General features: G+C 48.0%; 1 protein-coding gene across 1 annotated transcript in view; it reads right to left on the reverse strand.

Moving 5' to 3' along the window:
- KLHL2 (kelch like family member 2) overlaps nt 1-21944 on the reverse strand; it is a 95604-nt gene extending 73660 nt beyond the window's left edge. Inside the window, exons 1-2 of the mRNA XM_056114093.1 lie at nt 21815-21944; nt 9519-9644 (exon numbers count right to left, since the gene is read on the reverse strand). Of these exons, the coding sequence (XP_055970068.1) occupies nt 9519-9644; nt 21815-21840 (152 nt within the window). The 5' untranslated portion in view covers nt 21841-21944. The remainder of the gene's footprint in view (nt 1-9518; nt 9645-21814) is intronic.
- Between the last annotated feature and the right edge of the window lie 267 nt (nt 21945-22211).

Below are 22211 nucleotides of genomic sequence, written 5' to 3' on the forward strand. Positions count from 1 at the left end.
GAATTCATCACAAGCACTTAAGAAACACTCGAGATAACCAGCTAAAGGGACACTAAAATATGATGCTGTGCAACAGAAACCAGGGTCAGGAGGACTGGTCCACGACAGGAAGCTTGCCACAAGTTGGGGGAGGGCAGTTAGGACAGAGAAGGGACCACTATGACAATGATAGGTGGAAATGATCACTCTGGAAAAGAACTGAGTGCTGAAAGAAGGTAAAATGATATACACGATACTCTTTCAGTAACAGTACTGCAAACCACAGAGCCTAAAAGAAAGGAGGGAGGGAGGGAGGGAGGGAGGGAGGGAGGGAGGGAGGGAGGGAGGGAGGGAGGGAAAGCTTCTGCCATAGAGGCAGGCTGGCGGGGGGGCGGGGGGGGAAGAGAAACTGGGGACACTGGTGGCAGGAAACATACACTGGTAAAGGGACATGCTAGAATGCTAGAACACTGTATGACTGAAACTCAATCAAGAAAACTTTGTAACTGTGTATCTCATAGTAATTCAATTTTTTTAAATAAAAAGTCTGCAATTTGGGGGAGGGAAAAGGTTTGGCCACACCTGGCTCTGCTCGGGGATTAATCCTAGCTCTGTGTTAAGGAATAACTCCTGGCCATGTTCAGAGGACCATAAGGGATGCCAGGGATTAAACCCAGGTCAGCCATGTGCAAAGCAAGCATCTTACCCACTGTACTATCTTTCTGGTCCCTTGTCTCTGCAATTTTCTTATACAAACTAAGTTTCCTTGATTTGGGGGTCTGTTCCCAACAGTTCTGTCCTTCAGAAATGTTTCACATTTTATTCTAGTATAACATGGGGGGGAAAAGGATATTTGACAATATCTCTAAGTTACATATACACATATAATTATATATAAAGCAATAAAAATTCAGTCACAGTCACAGTCCTCCTGTTGTTCATCGATTTGCTCGAGCGGGCCCCGTAAAGTCTCCATCATGAGACTTGATGTTACTGTGTTTGGCATATTGAATATGTCACAGGGAGCTTGCCAGGCTTTGCACCTATGAAATTTCTTAATATCATTTTTAAAGAGCTATGAGGAGAAAGGCAGATTTGCTTAAGTTTGCTTTCTATTAGTCACTTGCCATCTAAATAAATGACAAATCATCGTAGAAGAGCCACAACTCAAAACTTTCATACATGCATAACAGATAGTTTAATACTAGTAGCAATCCAGGTTCCATGCCGGAGTGCTGGAGGAAAATACAGTCAGACTACCTTTAAGAACAAACTGCAGAACCTTCTGTTTAAACTACCTCTTGGATATAAGAGCAGCTGTTTTAATTCAGCAACTAAATATTTAGAACTTCTCTGTGGTCAACATGTGAACATTTGAACTGCTTCATGTGATTTATCCCTCCTAAAACTTTTAGCTCTAAACACAACTTAGGATCAAAATTCTCTTCCTTCTAAACAAACAGGCTCCCCCTCCATCAATATTCATTCGCATTCCTCAAGCTCAAATACGCTGCTTCTCCGGGGGTGCAAACCTGGAACTGCACACCAGTGAGACTCCAGGGCCCATCTGTGGTGCCGGGACCAAATCCGGGTCCGCTGTGTGCAAGGCAAATGCTTCCCCGCTGTCCGATGTCTCAGGTGATTCAGTTTCCCCTGTTGATGCAACGCAGAGTGTGTGGCGCGTGAAGAGCACCATGAAAAGAGCCACTAGCTTGACTAGATAAAGTCTCTACACTGAAAACTCCCCCTTGCCAACCTCGTGTGACATTTAAAGAGCCGCTTCCTCGCCAGAGCGGTGGCCCTGAACCAGACCTTCCACAAACCCGCCAGGCTGTTCTCCCAGCATCACTCATCTCACCACAGAGCTCTCTTTCAAAAACCGCCACTGAGTCCAACTGCCCAGAGGATAAGTCCAAATTCGGCACACTACGGAAATCCGCCGCAATACTGTCTTCCTCTCTCTGCCTAACCTTGTCTGCTTGGACTCCCCGAGGATGAACTCACAATTCATTTCGCCCAGCAGGTTGTGATTATCTAGTTCCTAGTTCATGCAATTATCCACACCAGGGATTACTCTTTCTCCGTTTCTTTGGATCAGAGGTTCCCAAACTTATTTGGCCTGCTACCCCCCTTTTCAGGAAAAATAAAGTTACTTGGCACCATCCTGGAAATCAGCCAGGGTGACTTTTTTAAGCAAACAAAAAGTTCTAGTGCCTTTGGGAAACACATCTTTGCCTGAACCCTTCAGCACGGCATGTCCAGGTAAGATCACCTCTGCAGGGGCCCTGCTGAATTCTGACAGCGTCTTTTCAGCCCCATATCTTGCTCATAGTCTTCCACTGCGTCGTCCTCTTCTCACCCTTTCTATAGCTGGACATGGGCCAAGTCTGCTACTGTTTGGGCTCCCACTCAGCCTTCTGGCCAGGGAGCTTAGGAATCCTTGGTGAGGGGTATGGTGCCACCAGCAGGTCAGTCTGTACCTGTGAGGCGAGTGCATCAGCAGCCTGATGGTGCCTTCAGACTTCCAGATACCCCAAAATTGCTGCTGTGCCTTTGGTCAGACCCCAAAACCTTGGGGCAAAGTTTACCAAGAAAGTAAACGGCCGAAAGTTAGGTATGTGGGAGACATATCCTCAAACCAACTCCGGCTCAGCTATATAATTGGAGGCATGGTTCCTGGTTCCTGATCAAACTTCTTAATGGCCATGAATCCAGAGACTCGGAAACAAATCTCAAAACCCAATGGCTTTTGGCAGAAATGTGTCCAGTCCCTGCAGTAAGTTACAGGCGCCGGGCCACCCGAGGTGGGAATAGGTTTTGTGCGTCGTCCTGTTCCCCCTGACGGCCCGGTGGCCGCCATCCTTCAGAGGCCACTGGACAGTCAGGTTTGGGCCCACATTGACGAGACATGTGGGGTCTCGCTGGATGGGTGTGAAGCCAGCCCTTTCCTCCCTGTCCCAACGAGACCCTGAGTCGTCAGTGGAGAATGGGCACTGGTGAAGGTACGGGTATTTCATTGCATGACCGAGACTTAAAGCCGAAAGCTTTGTATTTATAACTGCTCTCACTGTGATTCAATAAATAAAATTATAAAAAATGAAAAAAAAAAGTAAGGTGGAGTTCATGCCCAATTCAATCAGCTAATAAGTGGCTGAATAAACAGCAGTACTCCTACATTAAAAAAAAAAAAGAATCCTTGGTGAGCACACTGTTCAGAAAGCGTCTGAAGGTAGGGGCTTCACCCTAACAGCACAGGAAAGTGAAAGTAAGGCCACACACTAAGGGACTACATTAAACTGAAAAGCATTTGGGTAGCAAAAGAAAACGTACTCAGAACGAAAAGTCAGCCTGAGTGGGAGATGGTCACATTTATAAATCTCATAGGGGACTAATATCTAAAATATATCTAGAAGTAACACAGCTAAGAAACAACAACAACAACAACAAAAAAAAAGTGAATGACCCAAACCAAAAAAAAGAAAAGAAAATGAGCAGAAGACCTGAATACATATTTCTCTAGAGCTGGCAATAGATATGGGGGGTGGGGGGCAGGGGGGAAAGATCCTCACCGTTGATTATCAGGGAAATACAAATTAAGATGACAGTGAGAGATACCTAGACCTGTGAGAATGGATTCCAGTCAGGTAACAACAAAAACTGATGGAGAGTGTGTCAAGGAAAGGAACTCTTGGACATATTGTAAACTGGGCTCATTGCAATCATTTCTTTAGAAACTGTTATTAGAGCGGGCATGTTTGGGCCACTCCCAGGTGCTCAGTTCTTCCTGTCTCTCTTCTCAGGAGTGACCACTGGTAGAACTAGGGAATCATATGCAGTGCCAGGGGTTCAAACGGGTAGGCAGCATGCAAGGCAAGTGCAAGTTTCAGGCCCCAAACTTATTTTTGTATTTATGCTTTGTTCGTGGAGGAAGGGAAGGAGGTGGGACCACACCGAGCTGTGCTCAGGGCTTACTCCTGGCTTAGTGCTAAGGTGATACTTAGGAAATCCCCAGCTAGGGATCAAGCCGGGGTCACCTTAACCCCTGTACTATTCAGTCCACACAGTGCAACCATTTTAGAAAATGCCATGGACTCCCTCAAGAAGTGATAGAGACAGAGCCAACACAGGATCCACCAATGCTGCCTGTGGGTGTCTAGCTGAAGGAAACAGTGATGCCAAAAATTATATTCAAGCTAGTGTTAACTGCAGCATTATTTACAACACCTAAAATATGGTCAAAATCTAAGTGTTCATTTGCAGATGACTAAAGATACGGTTTATTAGTATGACAGTAAGTTGGAAATAATCACTCTGGACAAGAACTGAGTGTTGAAAGTAAGTAAAGGGATGTACATAATAACCTTTCAATATCTTTATTGCAAAACATAATGCCCAAAATGAAAGAAAAAGAGAAAAAGTAAATGGAGGGGGAAGAGGAGAAAGAAGGGGAAGAGGATAGGGAAAAGGAGGAGGAAGGAATGGACAGGGAAGCTAGCTTAAGTGGCAGAACACATACAAGCATTCTCAAGGTCTTGAGTTTGATCCCTGGCTCTGCAAGGTTCCCCATGTCCCAGCGGGTGTGGCCCTGCTGTCCCCTGAGTATCACTAGGGGTGGCTCTGATTCCAGGGGCCCTGCTGAAGGTTCCTCCTACTTAAAAAGTAATAACAAAAATAAAGATGAACAAGGAAAATCAGAAGAAAAAGACAAGTGTTGATTATTTCACCTAGAAGTACACTATGGGGATATAAAATCAAAAACAAGAGAAAACATTATAAAGAGATTACGCAAAGGCCCAGGTGACAACTCAGGAGCAGGGAGCATGTGGTGTATGCAGAAGGCCCCGGCCCACCCACCCACCCCTGGCCCCAAATCAAAGAAAAACAGATAAGCTAATAGACAAAGCTGTAACAAAACTGAGGTTGGAAGGAGAAAGGGGGGTTGAGGGGATTGGGGGAAAGAAGTTCTGGTGGAAGGAGGGGGTTAAAAAATCAAAAACCATAAAGGTAGTGGGTTTTACTTGTTAAAGGAACTGCAGGGTTTTATAAACCAGTATTTTTTCCCCACAAAATATGGTGTTGAAGTTTAATAATGGGCTGGAGCACAAATACATCTGGGTATTCTAAAAAGGACAAAAAAATATTTAAAGAAAATGCCATATTTCTCTTCTACCATAATCTAGATAATCTCACAAACGGTCATGGTCACGGTTCTCCCGTTGTTCATCAATTTGCTCGAGCGGGCCCAGTAACATCTCCATCATGAGACTTGTTGTTACTGTGTTTGGCATATCAAGTATGTCACGGGGAGCTTGCCAGGCTCTGCCGTGCGGGCGAGATACTCTCGGTAGCTTGCCGGGCTCTCCAGAGGGGCGGAGGAATCGAACTCGGGTCGGCCATGTTGGCCGCTTGTAAGGCAAATGCCCTACCGCTGTGCTATTGCTCCGGCCCAATCTCACAAAACTCTTTTTCTTTTTTTTTTTTGCTTTTTGAGTCACACCCAGCAATGCACAGGGGTTACTCCTGGCTCTGCACTCAAGAATTGCTCCTGGTAGTACTCACAGGACCACACGGGATGCTGGGAACAGAACCCGGGTTGGCTGCGTGCAAGGCAAACGCCCTACCAGCTGTGCTATCTCTCCAGACCCTCTCACAAAACTCTTATCCTGCCATCCCTACCCCACCCAACCTTATACCTAGAACAATTTGAAGAAGCATGACTTTTCTTTTCCCCTCCCTTTTTTGTGTCTTTTGTTTTGTTTGAGGCCACACCCAGCACTGCCCAGGGCTTACTTCTGGCTCTGCACTCAAGGATCACTCCCAGTGGTGCTCAGGGGACCACATGCGGTGGTGAAGATGCAACGGGGCTGGCCGTGTGCAAGGCAAGCACACCACACCACGTACTGTCTCTCTGGTCCCTCGCTTCTATTTCCCAAAGTTCAATCCCATCAGCCAAAGGTTCCCGAAAACACCCTAGCACCCCAGCAAGCTGTCCTGCCCCTGGGTGCTACAAAGCCACCAGCATGTTGATGAAAACAGGGAAATCCTCCCTTCCCCGAAGTCAGGAACCCACTCTCAGCTGCCCTTTCCTGGCACAGGAAGTTGAAGCAAGAACAGGAAATAATAAATGATCTTCAGCTGTAAAAGGAGAAGCCTTTTCAGGCATTTTTTTTTCACAACTTACTGAAAATGTCCGTAAAGGAGAAGAGAGAAAAGAACAACACTAAAACATAAGCATACAAAAAAGGTTCTGGGGCACCTCAAAGGGAGTTTATTCTGCAGAGCACTGTGGACCTGGCAGCCAACGCTCTCCGACTACTCAAAGTTTCCTCAAAATTGAAAAAAAAAAAAAGTTTTTTTAAACCAGGTGCCATGCTAGCTCCCCAAATGGTGTGAATCCAAATAAGGAGAGCCTATTTTACAGCCACACAGCCCACGCAAAGTGGACCAACGGGAGAAGGCAGGCAAGAGCGAAACCTAGGGTGGGGCCAGCCCGAGTCACCAGGGCAGGGGGGGGGCCTTAGGGGCTCAGAGACTGTCATCTTCTCGGCCCTCCTCACTTTAGGTCTCAAGAGAGTCAAACAGCTGGCCAGCAGCCAGAATGTGTGGCAGAGAGAGAGAAGCATGGCCCCATGGCAGAGTCCCTGGCCTGAAGCCCAGAGCTGATCCCTAGCAGGGCCCCCGTGCCAAACGCAAGCTCAGCAGCACTGTCATCTCATCGTTCGACCAACCCCTCTCCTCCAAAATTTGGCTCTCTGAAGCACCACATCCAGGAGAGCGGGACCCAGCGCAGCGCCACCACGACTGTGTACCTCCCCGCTGGTCCTCACAGCAGCAAAGGGGAGGGGACAATACCAGTAAGAGCCTGCCTCAGGAGAAACAGCAGTGACCTTTTGAGAGTGGGGGAGGCCAGCCAGGGTCCACAGCGACCCTTTTCTCCCCACCCCCGGCAGGCAAATAGAGGGGGCACGTCTGAGATTGTTCCACGACAAAGAAAGCTAACATAAGTACCAGTCTTAAAACAACCAGGCTCCAGGGGCTGGAGAGAGAGCGGGTAGGGCTGGTCAACCCAGACTTGATCCCAGTCACTCATATGGTCCCTTGAGCATTACTAGGAGTGATCGCTGAGCACAGAGCCAGGAGTAAGGCCTGAGCACCGCCAGAAGTTGCCCCCAAACCCCCGCGATAAAAAGTGATAATAATAATACAATACTCCAAGCAGAGAGAGAGTTCCACAGCTCAACAGCCTTGTCCACAGGAGACCCGGCCTGGATCCGGGCACATTCCCCCGCACCAAGCAGGGAGCGGGCCCCAAGCACTGCCAGGTGTCGGCCCCTCTACAAAAATGAAACAAATGTCCAGACTCTCTTTCTTTCTTTTCTGTGGGTTCCACTTAGTCACCACTGCATTTTCTATTTCTCTTACACTCTACTATTGTCACCAGGGGATTAAAACTCAATAGCACGGTCAGATGAGCTGTATTGTCCCGGCGATATGTTCTCTCCCAAGGTTAACACAAAGTCCTTCGCTGAAAACGCTGTCAAAGCCGGACGAGGAACCAATCAAACACCCACGACTCTGCACTTTAACTTTTGTCCTCCTCTCCAATCCACTCCCCAACCACCATGCTGGGGTTCATTCCAACATACAAATCGGATCACGTCCTTTTCCTCATCACTCTCCAGTGGCCTCCTCCCTAACAATTCCCAACAAGGTCCGACAGCCCCCGGCCCTGCCCACGCACCAGCCCCACTCCCACTCGCCGCCTCTCCTGGAATGACCCCGGCCACCTGGTCCCACCACCCTGTTCCCACCAAGGACGCCAGCTCCTTTCACCACCAGACTTCCGCCCAGCCACTCCCTCGGCCTGAGTTCATTTCCTTGCCTGTTTTCCTTTGAGAACTCAGTACAATGATTTCTCCTTTCTCAGGAAGCCTCCCTGACCACTTGTATCACCTTCAGAGCACCACACTGCCCTCCTCGGCAGCACTACCACGAAGATTTAGAGCAAAAGATTTGTGTCATTTCTTTGACTGACGCTGGCTTCCTGAGATCAACCCTAAACCAGTGTCCAGTTTTGCTCATTCACAGGTAAGTATCTAATTAATTTTTTAACAAACAAGCCCCACATGGGGCCAGAAATGGAGGTCAGTGAAGTGGAGAGCAGAGCCCCAACCACCACAACAGCAAGAACGACTAGGAGAGGGGTGAGGAGAGTTTGAGGAGGGAGGAGGGAGAGAGGGAAAGAGGGTGGGAGGGCGGGAGGGAGGGAGGATGGCCCTAAAGGTAGGCTGTTTGGAAGATATCACAAAGAAGGTAAGAGGGCATTTAATATCCTCCCATCCCGCTAGTGCGGGCTTTTAAACAGAAGCAGAGTGCTCTCTAAAAGGAAGAACAGGATAAAATACAAATCTTTCACACAGTGATTAAAAAAAATCATAATAAAAACACCGCAGGACCCAAGAAACAACTAGTCAGTGGGTTGAACACCTTCTCCGCGTGCAGGAGGCCTAGTTTCAATCCTCAGTACCCCTGAGTCCCCCGAGCACACGACCTGCCACCACCAACTTCATCAGGGGTAAGTCCCTAACATGGAGTCAGGAGCTGCCTCTCAGCACCAGGGAACGTGGCCCCCAAACCAAAATTGCTCTTAAAGCACTCTTTTCATATTAGTGACTTTTAACACACTTGGAAACTACCTCAGCAATCATAAATCTCTACCACCATTCCCCATCCCTCCACCCCAAAGATCCGTTTTCTTCCACCTGGAAGAAGTCTTTCTATATTCTTAGCTATAATTTTAAAATTCTTGGCCAACACTGTCCAACAGAAATACAATGCACTTCACAATTTTCTACTAATCACAATGAAAAAGGCGTGTAAAGTGAAACTGATGTTGACAATGTTCGCTTTAACTCAAAATATCCAACGCTTTAGAATGTTACCTTCTATTTTTAAGAACTTATACATACACACTGTCACTGTCCTCCCATTGTTCATGGATTTGCTCGAGCAGGCCCAGTAACCTCTCCATTTTGAGACTTGTTGTTACTGTGTCTGGCATATTAAATACGCCACGGGGAGCTTGCCAGGCTTTGCCCTGCAGGAGAGATATTCTCGGTAGCTTGCTGGGCTCTCCGAGAGGGGCAGAGGAATCGAACCCGCCCGGGCTGGCTGCATGCAAGGCAAACACCCTACCGCTGTGCTATCGCTCCAGTCCAAGAACTTATGCATAAACTATCCTAATTTCTCCTTCTGTAAGAAGTCTTGGACGTCCATCATACGTACTGTCCCAAGAGTAGCCACAGACGTCATGAGGCTACCATATTAGACACAACTACCCTGTGACCAAATCAACCACACATCTGATCAATTAGTTTAGCTGCCCTCTTGCCTTTAAAAACCTGCAGAAATTTTTTTTCATTTTCTCTGTAACAAGGAACAACTGAGGTGAGGGGGGCTAGGGAGGGGATATTCACTACGAATAACTGGAAAATAAAGGGAAGAGACCCACGGTTACATACATATCAAAGTAATGATACCTTCTTAATTCGTTCATGACTTTAAAAGCTTTCTTCATATGCCAAGGATTCACTGTCACTGGGCAGTGTTTTTCAGTATTATCATCTTTTGAATCGAGAGACTTCTGATGACCCTGCTTTGTGCATCTGTACAGAAAAGAAAAAAAAATTTTAAACTTATTATTTAGTTAAGGCTTACCAGGTTACTGAGATACAGTGAATGCCTTCACCCCCCAGAGGAAGGCTCACAATTTATCCCAAAGTTAGATGAAGACAACTCAGAACACTTTCTGATAGTCACAGATTTGTTAAGTACTTAATTTCAGCCCTGGTGTCAATTCTCTCTCTCTCTCTCTCTCACACACACACACACAGACACACACACACACACACACGCACACACACACACGCACACACGCACACAAAAAATTCAGTAAAAAATAACCTAATGGATCCCTTATAAAAAAAAAAAGATGATGAGACATGATGATCATTTTGGAAATGAACTTGCTTTCACAATCTCCTGTAGTCAGTCATTAGGTGCAAAACAAGTCAGGAACAGAATCAGATTTGCCAAATTTCAGAAACGGACTCCAGCATGAATTTTGTTTTCTACCTGCAAGGCTGTTTAGCCCACATATTTTGGGCCTACTCAAATTAGAGAGGAATTATGTTCACTAAAATTTACTGAGCATTTGTACTGCAGCCACTGTGCTAAGCAGTTGTTTTCTTATTTGCTTCATCTTCACAACTTTTCATGTTAATTACTATTATTATCCCCATTTAACAGATAAAAGATTGAAGCACAAAAATCATCTGAGGAACTTGGTAAATGGCAGGGCTGGGAAAGAGTGCAGCCAGCCCAACTCAAGGCTTCTTTTAAACTGATGTTCAATGCCATTTCCTACACTGAGCAATGAATATTTAACATTCAAATTTACGAGTTTTACTTATTTTGTTTTGGTTTTGAGGCCACACCCAGTGGTGCTCGGGACCATGCACTGCCAGACAGAACCTGGAGTTCCCATAACGCAAAGCAAGTGCCCAGCCTTCAGCTATCTCCCTGGTTTGTAGATTTATAATTTTTTAAGAGTACAAGACTAGAACAGTACTCCCGTGTAAATTATTCTTTTGAGACTTGAGAGCCAAAGATTTAAATAAAATGGATACTGGAGGAGCTGAGAGGAATGAAATCCAATGGTGAACAAAGGTAACGTCCTGAGGGAAGAGCTGGACGACTCTCGAAATTTACTGAAACGCAGCTGATGTAGAACTATAATGGGAAAATCTTAAGGCAGCAGATTAAATCTCAGCAAAGTTATTGCAGTTTTAAAACTCATACTTGTATATACGGCAAAGAACATCATTTACTGCTTTCTCTTCATAACCCTTCTTTTCATGACACATTCCTGAAAGTTATTTTCAAGTGTTATCATTCACTCAGAAAAAATTTTTCTACTAATCATGTACTAAGCAAATGTCCAAAATACCAGATGTCCTGTCCTTCCTGTGCTTGGAGCCTGAGGTCTGGGGTGGGGGTGTGGGGGAACAGGTACACCAAGGTCAGTCGAAGAGGTGATAGAAAACCGAAGAGGTGATAGGAACTACAAAGACAAGGACCAGATAAACACAGGCGTGGGGTGATGGTGACTGAACCGGCAGGACAAACCAGAACCCTCAGAGCAGACCGAGTTGAGAACTGGGGTTTGAACTTGGCCGAGGAGGCAAAACCAGGCCCAGGAGAAAGAGCGGGTGAGCCAAGGCCAGGAACTGCCTGTGTTCCTGGCACTGTGCGCCCAGGGCCGAGGCTGGGGGAGAGGAAGTGCAGAGGATCCGGGCCACCCTGAGAGAAAAGGGGAGGCACTGCAGCCCAGTGACACAGTCCAACTTACGGTTTCAAAGGATCGCTTTTGCTGCTGGCTGAGATCAGACCGAGCGGGTCAGACAAGAAAGGGGGGAGCTATTTGGGAGAGTAATGCAGGAGGAGATCAGAGCAGGGCAGCCGCGGTGGAGACAGCAGCAGTGTGAAGTGACTGGGCTGTGGATCGCGGTGTAAAGGTACTTGCCAACAAGATGTGTTGATACTATATGCCTGTGGCATGCCAAAGAAAGTCGGGCTGGCTCCAAGCTTCAGGCCAGAGCAAACTGGCAGAACTGAGAATCTGCTCATTACAACGGGGAAGGCTGTAGGCTGCAGATGTTTAGAGATAGAAAAATCAAGAACATGGAGGCTGGAGAGACGGTACAGCAGGCAGGGCACCTGCCTTCTACGCAGGAGAGCAGGGCTGGAGTTCTGGTACCCTATATGGTCCCCCAAGCACCGAAAAAGGATTCCTGAGCACAGAGCCAAGAGTAAATCCTACTTCTAATTCTACGCTAATTCCCACTTTCTCCTACTCCTAAACTTAATTCCTAATATCTCAAGAACATACAAACACTGTTTATGATAAACATTGCTAGGTGTGACCCAAAAACAAAAAACACAAACCAAAAGACAAATCAGGAATTAAAACTTCCTGTATTAGAGAAGTTTAAGGCAGCTACCATATCTAGATATCCTTTTTTTTGGAGGGGGAGGAATTGGGCCACCCCCCCGCTGTACTCAAGGCTTTCTCCTGGCTTTGTGCTTAGCGATCGCTCCTGGTAGCTCTCAGGGGACCATATGCAGCGCCAGGATCCAGGTAAGCCACATGCGAGGCAAGCACCTTACTGGCTGTGCTCTCTCTCCAGTCCAATATAAAGAATTTCTTAAAGCAACATTACACTTCTGCTTTTTTCTGATGCACTAGAGGAACACTGAAAAGACTTTATTCAAAAGTTTCAAGGAATAAGAAAAAAAAAAGCACTGATTTTTTTTAAGTGTTCCGTGGACCAAGAGCCACTTACAAATATAGCACCCTGCTTCACAAGTCCACATTTTCAACACTCAAGTCCTTTCCATAATTTCCCACTTCTTCTATGGATTCGTACCAGAGGGTCTCTCCTCCAGAAGCCTAACATGAGAACAGTATGAGATATCTAAAACCGTATGTGTGGAAATGTACTAGAAGTAGCTATGATGGAGGTCTCGGTCGACCCTCCCAATCCAACCGGCAGGAAAAAAGTCACAGGTCTGCTTCCCTCTGAAGCAAAGGGCCAGCCTCGCCTCTTCTCAGAAAGTGTCTCATTCTGAAGTGTCTCCTTTAAAAGGTCAAGATGAGCTATCCTGTCTCAAAGTTCTTTTCGCTTTTAGGTCTCTCCACAACTGTACACCCATTAAGCAGTCTAAGAATTATCTAATAGCTTATGATTATCAAAACCTACTCTGAAATCGTTGAGGAGTCTGAGGGCTGGCTCCCAGCACTTGCTATATCCAGATTACCTGCAAGCCTTTCCTCAGTGACTGACTGCAGAGTCCCAGCTGGTGACAAGGCTGACTCCTCAGACAAGTTTCTTATGCTGCCGAAGAATATGCTACAGACAATGAACGGGATTCTCTGGAAGGAACAAAACAAAGACTCCTACGGGGGCCGTCTCTTTCAAAGAGTCGTGATTCCTGCACCAGGCACAGGCTCAAAGATGTGGCAACCATTCCGAGGGCATCAGAGAAATGAGGCAGGGCTTCTCTAACCGTACATCCTGCTTTGGAGAAGTGATTTCCAATGGTTGGCTAACAGAGGACCAGAATGGCCTAAGCAATTTTTTTCAGATTCTACACAGCCGTCCTTTCCTCATGGGAATATCTTTTTATAGGACCAAGTATATCAGAATGATGACTCCAAGAGGAGGGGAAAGGCAGCTGTGGATAATTTGTTTCGAAAGGTGATGGAATCTGCCCCACCACCCACTTACCTCCCACCCCAGAATAATCATCTCAGATGGGGAACAGACACTTTCAAAACTACGGGCTGCTCATGTTTTTCGGGTTTCCTGGTGCAAACAATGCGATCATTCACGTGCACGGTGCAGCTGCGGAACTGAACAGGGGAGCCGACACAAACAGCGCTTGCTTGGGTGGCCACCCGTCTCTGTTCTCCCCTCTACCCATTCACCTCAAAATCTGCAAGACTCCCCATGCTCGCAATGAGTCGCCCACCATTCCTCACAACTTTCTGCCAAGTTCACGTCAGCAGCTGTTGTTTTCGAAGTCCCCATCCACACTGTACTGCTCTGAAGTTTCTCCATTACTTCCAAATCTATTTCCTCTACTGTCTTCCGAGCTAAGCCCGTGTTCGGAAGCTGGCTTTCTTACCGATCTTGCCCCCACATACACGCGTCCAGGGTATCAGAAGCAGAACTTCGGCTAATTCTCACAACTGTTGTTTCTTCTGTGACTCTATAGTTCCCCAGGAAAATACCCTCATGTCCCTCAACCCACCTAAATAGCTACCACACTACTTAGAGGCCATAAAAGTAGAGGGTTTTCTGCCTTGGGAATAGGTTTTGGTTTGCGGTAGTGTTGAGGTTTCTGTTTTGCAATTTTTCAAGTCAAAGAAACAAGCTCCCAGATTTTCTTCAAGTGTTTGGAATCTGAACACTTACTGGGTACAGAGCCAGTAGACCAAATGTATCCTACAAACCATAATAACCAGATACATACAGCTATTTAAAGAAAAAAAAAGACTACCATACCCAGGACATGTAAAAATGCCACCGTACCTTCAGTGTGGGGGTCTAGAGAACTAAACATAAAAACATCTTATTTCTATATGATATGAGATTTAAAAAAAAAAAACTCTTAGCCTGCATCCAGTTAGACTCCCTAGGGCCTTGAGAACAATGCGTCTATGTACATTAACACAGCACACATATTGATAAGCTGTGTCTCAAATGCATCAGAGCTGGAAAGGAGAGGTTTGGAAAATCCGAAAAGCCCGATTTGAGGAGAAGAGATCAGCACTGGAAAAAAGCAGAGCATGGAGCCCAGGGGAGCACATAGGGAAGGCTGAGCCCGGGCCCAGACTCCGGAGGGCTGTGTGGCCCGAGGTGAAGCCTGTGAGGAAGCATGCGGCAGGAGGCCAGGCCGTCTGAGGTGGAGAGGTAGATGGAAATCTGCACATAATTGCGCTCTGACAGTAGAACAATAGAACTGTAAAAAGCTCTGCTCCAGTTCCACTCCGCTCTCGCCCTCCTCTTCCCCTCCCACCTACTTGACAAACAGAACACAATCAGGCACTTTTTGTCCCTGACAGCGACTATTAGCCGGGAAAGGGATCAGGGTAGAAAGCAGGTCTTACACAAGCCCTCTCTTGTTTTACAGAATGTTATAAACAAGGACTAAACTGCTGCGTGGGATATTTCAGAGGGGCTGAAATAAGAGGACGCTGCTGAACCATTGCAAACACGCTCACGCCTTCGATCCACTTCTCACCTTCCCTTCTGGAGTCTTTTAGGAAGTGGCCGTGGGCTGCTCAGAAGGAGCGACACCTGAGCGGAAGGACCTGCCAGAGGACCACAATCTCGGGCTACCGGGTGACCTAGCATTAGGCACTTAGCCTCTCGGAGCTGCACACTGCTGACATATAAAATAAGGGCTTGTTAGCCCACAAATCTCATAGGCAATGTAATAGGTTTTTTTTTTAAGACCGTAAATACTCTCACCTCTTGGCCTCAGAAAGCTATGCATATACAAAGATGAAGAATTGCTGAGGTTCAGAGCTACGCTGAATGGGGAAATACATGCATGTGGCTTTTATGGGCTTTCCTCATCCGTAGCTGCAGCATGCAATTAGAAGTTCTGCGCGATACTCCAGACAAGGAGCACTATTCATCAGGGAGATGAGCTGTGCCCGCCACAAAGCAGGGCACAGAGGCAAGCAGAAGAAGGAAGCACCTCCAGCTCGCCGGGGACACGCACCTGACACCACCAGACATAAAACCAATCAACCCGGGAGTGCGTGATGATAAGCACGCTAACAGCGTAGAGAAGCTGAAGTGAGCTGGAATAAATGGTGACAGGGCTCTCTGTGAAGAGATGGGGCTTCTTCTGGCCCTGGAGGAACCCCAAGTTGTTTTACTGAGCTAGAGAAGGCCTCCTAGCTTGTGATAAGGCAGGGTTTACCTGCGGGGGTTAAAGCACATGATGACTTTGAATGTATAAGATAAGGTCAAAATGATGAAAGGCTATGACCATTTGTCAGAGAGCTCTGATTTGGGTAAGTCATTTGACATAGCTCTAAAACACTGGACCAAAAAAAAAAAAAAAAGATCAAAGGTGAGAGAAACCAGACTTCAATAGGAGAAAAAGCAGGAGAAAATATTCAAGTATCACTGATAAAATGTGTTCATCAGAATATTAGGAGCTGGAATAGCCACAGAAACCAAGATTTTGTTCTTGGATATTAATAAGATGTGAAGGATGAAGAGGGAGAAATCAAAGACCATTCCAAGGCTTTGGATATCAGAGAGAGAAAGAACGATTATTCCACAGAATAACCAGAGGTGCATAAAAGAAAATCTACTCAAGAACAAAGATTACAGATGGGGCAGACAACATTAAAACTGCAGCAGGGGGGAAAAAATGAAGATTATGAACAGTTTTAGACCTACTGAATCTAAGATGTAAGTAACTATTCTGTTAAAAAATAAAATAAAATGAAGCCCCCACACAACAAAGGCCAGAGTGACTATTCGTTCAGCAGGTAGAATGCCCAGGATGCCACCTTGCAAGTGGCAGACCCAGGTTTGATCCCAGCACCTTAGAAGGTCATCTGAGCACCATGCCACCAGGTGTGATTCTGGAGTAGAGCCAGGAGTAATCCCTGCGCATCATCGGATATGACCCCCCAAACAAAAAAAGTTAAAAAATTTAAAAGCCAAACAAAATATAAAACACATATTTGCACATCCAGAGCCCAGGCTGAGCTAGAGATGGGGCCCTAAGTTGACTGAGAAGAATACCTTGCCTGTGGGACAGTAATGCCAAGGGGCAGCAACAGAAGCCATTTGTTTGGTGTTTTTTGTAGAGGGCCACACCCGGTGTTCAGGAGTTACTCCTGGCTCTGCACTCAGGAATCACTTCCTCCCGGCAGGCTTGGGATGCTGGAGATCAAATCCAGGTCAGCAGCATGCAAGGCAAGCCCCCTACCTGCTGTACTCTCTCTCCCACCCCAATTTAAGATGGAAAAAAGCAACGAACAGAGATCCCAGTGCCAGTTTTCTCGCGTAGTTGATCAACATGGTAAAATAACTTAACCTTGAGAGGGGAATAATGAAAGAAAGCAGCCTATAAGACATTGAAGTGATTAAATGGTTTAAGTTAATAAGGCAAAAATACTTAGCAATCTGCGACCTAGAGGAGGACACGAAGAAAAAGTAACGTCATGGAAACCAAGGGCTTTTCTGAGGAAGATTAGTGAAAAGAATTTGTCTCAAGAAGTAAGTAGTACTTCTGCAAGTAGTCTAAAATGTAAAAACATTAAGTCAAAGATACAGCAACCCATTCACTACAAGAATTACATTATACATCTGCTTACTATCAGTTTCAACCATGAAAAAAAAGGTCTTTCTTTTCTATGATATCCCTGATAATAGACATAGTATAAAATAAATAAATAAATAAATAAATATAGAGAGAAAAACTCTCAAAACAAACAGTAACTATATTTGGAATCTGGTAGAATTCCATAGAAGAGCATCTGAAAGGCAATTTACATTTTCAGTATCACCTTGAACAAACCTTCCCAAGTCTCATCTTAAGAAGTTCATTGTTTTCACAAACATCCCTGGCACGGCTCCACAGAGGAACGAACTTACAGTCACCTTCACAAAACCACACTGGGATTTATTTACTGAATGCCCACCATGTGCATCAGAAAATGTAGTTTAGGGGCCATTTAGTGGGAAGGGGAAGGTGATTTCCCAGCACCAGAGATGTTTAAGACTACCACTCCATTAATACTCCCGATTTCCAGAATTCACTTCTCATGTTCCCAAACGCATCCCCAAAATTTCCATATTAACGTCATTTCCTTCAACACACGCATTGATCCTTCCAGATCACATATCTTCTTCCCATTACTTTGTAGGTCATAACTGCTACTAAATATTTTAAATATCTCTACCCCTGAGAGACAGGCGCTTAATCTGTGAGAAGCCCATTTACATTTAGGACTGAACAAAAATAAGACTACATTCCAATGGGTTACAGAAGACCAACAAATGAATATGAGGACAACAAGCCTGGGCAACATTCCAAACTGATAGTAACCGAACGTTAGAAAGAACACAGAGGGTAACACAGAGGATAACTGATCAGGACCACGGAAAATGTCAGTTTTCAGTAAACTTTTTACGAGTCTTGACAAAATAAGGACACTGCAGCAAGTTTTCATAAAGATAGCACAGCAGGTAAGGTGCCTGCCTTGCACATAGCAGACATGTATTTGATCCCCGGCACCCCATAAGGTCCCTGTCAAGAGTGATCCCTGAGCACAGTCAGGTAAAGCAAAAAACAAAAAAACAAAAATGAGGGACTAGAGTGAGAGTCGAGCAGGTAGGGCGTTCGCCCTGCACACAGTCAACCCAGGTTCGATGCCCGGCGTCCCATACGGGCTCCCCAAGCACCGCCAGAAGTAATTCCTAAGTACAGAGCCAGCAGTAACCCCTGAACATCATCGGGCATGACCCAAAAAGCAAAACAATAATAATAATGACTACCTATCCTTTGATCCTCTACATTTATAGACACTAAAAAGTCCCTTTTTTTTTTTGCAAAAAGATAGTAACAACTGGTAATTAGTATTTTATCAATTTTTTTTAAACTGGTGAAGCAAAGTACAAAGCAAATCCATGTTGAACTACAATTTTTTTTTTTTTTTCATAAAAGCAGGTCAATGAAAGCCAAAAACCTGACAGCCTCTGAATGAATCCAAACCAATCTTCTGCAGCCTCGATTCTTGCGAACGCAGCCAAGGAAATGTCTAACTGCCCGAGCTGGAACAACTCTGATGACAGGGGTCTCCAGCGGCATGGAATCACCCACCGTAAAAAGACAGGACTGCAGCTGAGGCATGCCTGCTTAGTTCCATGAAAGAAGAGGATAAAGGTAAAACCTGATGCGAGAAAGTCAACTTGTAAAAGAGGAACAAACAAATAAGAACTGCAGGATCAGGGCTGGAGAGAGAGTGCAGTGGGTAGGTGTTTGCCTTGCATGGAACAAACCCAGCTTCTATCCCCAGTCCCACTAGAAGTGATCTAAGAGAGCAGAGCCAGGAGCAAGCCCTGAGGACAGCTAGGTGTGGCCCCAAAACAAAACAAGAAACAAATGCAGGATTAAGCCAACTGAGATGGAGTCCCTGGTCACACTCCAACCTGTACCCCTGGGTCTCCCTCCACCTGAGAATCAGAAAACTTCTTACAGAAAGGCACAGAAAAGCTCAAGTGTGTGTAACATCACTGAGGACAGGGTTAAGCACTTGCATTTCATTTTACACAATTCAGTTTACTGCCTAAAACTCCTTTACAAATCTACATCCAACAGCTGAGAGCACATCTTTCCATTTCAACCAGAGTCGGGGGGAAAAACCCCATTGCCCTAAATAACACCCCAACTCCAAAATGCCACAGAATCTAAATACCACCCCTATTCAGAGATGCAAAGGCCTTGAAGTTTCACAACCCAAAGACAATCTGTATGAAAAATGAACAAAAGGGACCAGTGAAAGAAAAGAGGGAAGAGCGCACAAGAGCTCAGGCCCCGAGTTCAAGAAGCCCGTCCTAAGTCTGGGCAGAGACACACCCTGGACCTGGGGACAAAGCAAAACAGTCTGTTAAAAAGAGAGGACTGAGCAAAAGCACCACCCAGGGCCGCCGGGCCTCCAAGGCAGCCGTGGGTGATCGATCATTGTATAACTGAAACCCAAGCACAAAAATTTGTAAGTCTACAACTGTATCTCCTAGCGTTCCACTAAGAAAAAAAATTTTTTAAAGAAGTGAATGAATTAATAAACAGACCCTCACACAAAGAGGAGAGCCTGCTCGCAACCACATCATCCCAGGCCAGCTCAGACATCTCCCTCCGCCTTAAAGCTCAGGTTAAAAAGTAAACCCTGCAGGCGAGGGGAGAAGTTCACCGGAAGAACGCTTGCCTTACCTGTGTGAGGTCCTCAGTTTGCCCCCCAAAAGAAAAGCTAACCATCACAGACAAAATGAAGCCTCCTCCTGACTTCACTGGCCTCCGTTCTAGCCCAGCTGTCGCTCTTCAAAATCACCGCCTACATTTCTCAACTCCAACACCGTGATTCAGAACGGAATTTAAAAAAACAAGTTCATGGGAGTGGAGGCAATCCGGTCAAGGGGTGGGAGGGAAAACTCTTTTCTGGTCTACAGGACGGTGAGTAACGCTACAACCAAGTCTGGGAATTCGCGTGAATCCTTGGTAGTCCAGATGAAAACAGAACTCAATAAATAAAACTGTTGCATGCATCAGTAATTGAACAGACACCATAAGACAGTCTCACCAACTTCAGCTACTCCTCACTGAAAGGAGCTTTAACCCTTTCTTCAATCCTGCTGGCGTCCCTGCCTTGTCATCACATCTGGCCTCCCTTCGTTCCAGCTCAACCGATGGAGTCTCAATCCCAAAGAACTGTGCTTGAGCACCAGAATGATTGCTGGTGTGTTGCAGCGTCCACTGATCGAGAGTCCCCTGCACACATCTGTTCCTCTTTCATCATTTCTATTTTAACCATTTTCCATGTCCCCACTCCCTTTCTGTCGTGCCAGCTTGTCCACACCTTTTACCTGCATCTCAAGATTTCCTTGTTCTTTAGTTGCGTCTGCTCCAAAAAATGACCAGAAAATGGCTATCACGCTATCATGTGCTTACACGTTGCATTGCTTGGTGTGTGGAGTCTGTCTATACACGGAACTGTGAGCTGTCTACACAGAGAGCACTTCCTGCCTTGAGCGCCTCTGAGCCTGGATGGAGCGCTCCACCACCACGTCTCCCCAGGGATGGGGCCCCTTCCCCGACCTGCTGAAGAACAGGTCCAGAGCACAGAGCTCTCAGAAGCAACGCAGCAAGAAGCAAGGGTGTCCTGGTTCCCTTCAACTCGGGGAGGCAACCCAAGAGTCTGATCACTGACAACTCAGCCCCTTCGACACGACCTGCTCCTGCTCCTCCTCCTCCACCACCACCACCACCACCACCACCCGCTGGGACTGCGGTTCAGGCACTCTCAGAAATTGGGAGTCCCAGAATCCTGCAAGCTCTCTTCAACGAACTCCCCTTCGGAAAAAAAAAAAAATATTATTCCACCCACCCAAGCCAAAGATGCCTATTTGGGGCTGGAATTCCGCCCAAAAAGCACAAGAGGCTGATGCTGTACAAATGCCCTGGAGTGAGGCTGGCCAAAGCTCCCAGGGGAAAAAGAAGAAAAAAAAAAAAAAAGGCCCTGGGTCCGGAATCCGGCGTCCCCGGTACCCTCCTGCAGAACCAGGCTCGGCCGTCCGGCTCGGGCCGATCCCACACAAAGGTCGCGCCCGGGAAAGCCCATCCAGGCTGCCCTTTCCCGAAACTCCCGGGGATTCACACTCCACCTGGCTCGGGATGCTTCGAATGGGCCTCACGGTGACGGGTCCCGTGGTCTCTCCCCGCTCCCCCGCACCCCTGGGGGCCGTTCCGCTCTGCCCAGCAACCTGGCGGCAGGGGAACGACCGATCGCATTCGGGGACGGGGAAAGGGACACCTGTGCCTGGCGGGTCGCCGGGAAGCCGAGGAAGCCCCGCGGAGGGGCGGCGGGGAGGGGTGCGGGGAGGGGTGCGGGGCCGCGATCTTCCGCAGCGCCGGGGGAGGGGAGGGGGGAGAGGTCACGGGCCCCGGGGGGCGGCGCGGCTCCCCGGGCGTCCGTCGTGCTCGCGACTCGGGGCGCCGGCGGGCGGCGGCCGGGTCCGGTCCAGACGCCGGGACGGACACACACACACACGCGCACACACACACACACACACACACGGCGTCGGGGACCTTCTCGGCTGCTCCCTGGGGTTCCGCCGCGGACCCCGTCGTGTCCCCTCGGCCCGGGAAAGGGGCGCCGCAGCCCACGCGCGTCGGGGGGGGGCTCGGGGGCGAGAGGGTCTCCCCGCCACACACGCACACGCGCACACACACACACACACACACACACACCCCGAATCGGATCGCCGTCTCCCGGGGGCCCGGGAAGCACGACACACACACACACACACGCACACACACACCACACAGGGACACACGCACACACACCCCACAGACACACACGCACATACGCGCATACACACCCCACAGACACACACACACATACACACACCCCACACGCACACACACCGCGCCCCGCCGCGCCCGGGCCCCCCCGACTCACGCGCCGGGCCGCGGCGGCGTCTCCATGGCGGCTCCGGGCGGGCTTCGGGTCGCGGGCACCGAGCGCCGCCGCCGCCAGCACCATTCCAGCCGCCCGCCCGCCGCCGCCGCGTCCCATGCGCCCGCGCCCGCCTCACCGCGCGCCGCCCCCCGCGCCGGCCCCCGCCGCCATGCCGACGCGCCGCCCGCCAGCCCGCGCCCGGCGCCCGACGACTGCGGCGGCGGCGGCGGCGGCGGCGGCGGCGGCCACTTCCGGGTCCGCGGACCCGCCCTCGGCCCGCCCCTTCCTCCCCGGCCCGCCCGTCGCGGGGCGGGGCGCCCGGAAGCGCCGCCTCGCGCCCGCCCCGCCCCCGCCCCTGGGGCCGCCGCCGGGGGCGGGGGCGGGGCGAGGCGCGGGC

This window comes from Sorex fumeus, unplaced genomic scaffold (genome assembly GCF_029834395.1).
Source record: "Sorex fumeus unplaced genomic scaffold, SorFum_2.1 ptg000024l, whole genome shotgun sequence".
Classification (NCBI taxonomy): Eukaryota; Metazoa; Chordata; class Mammalia; order Eulipotyphla; family Soricidae; genus Sorex; species Sorex fumeus.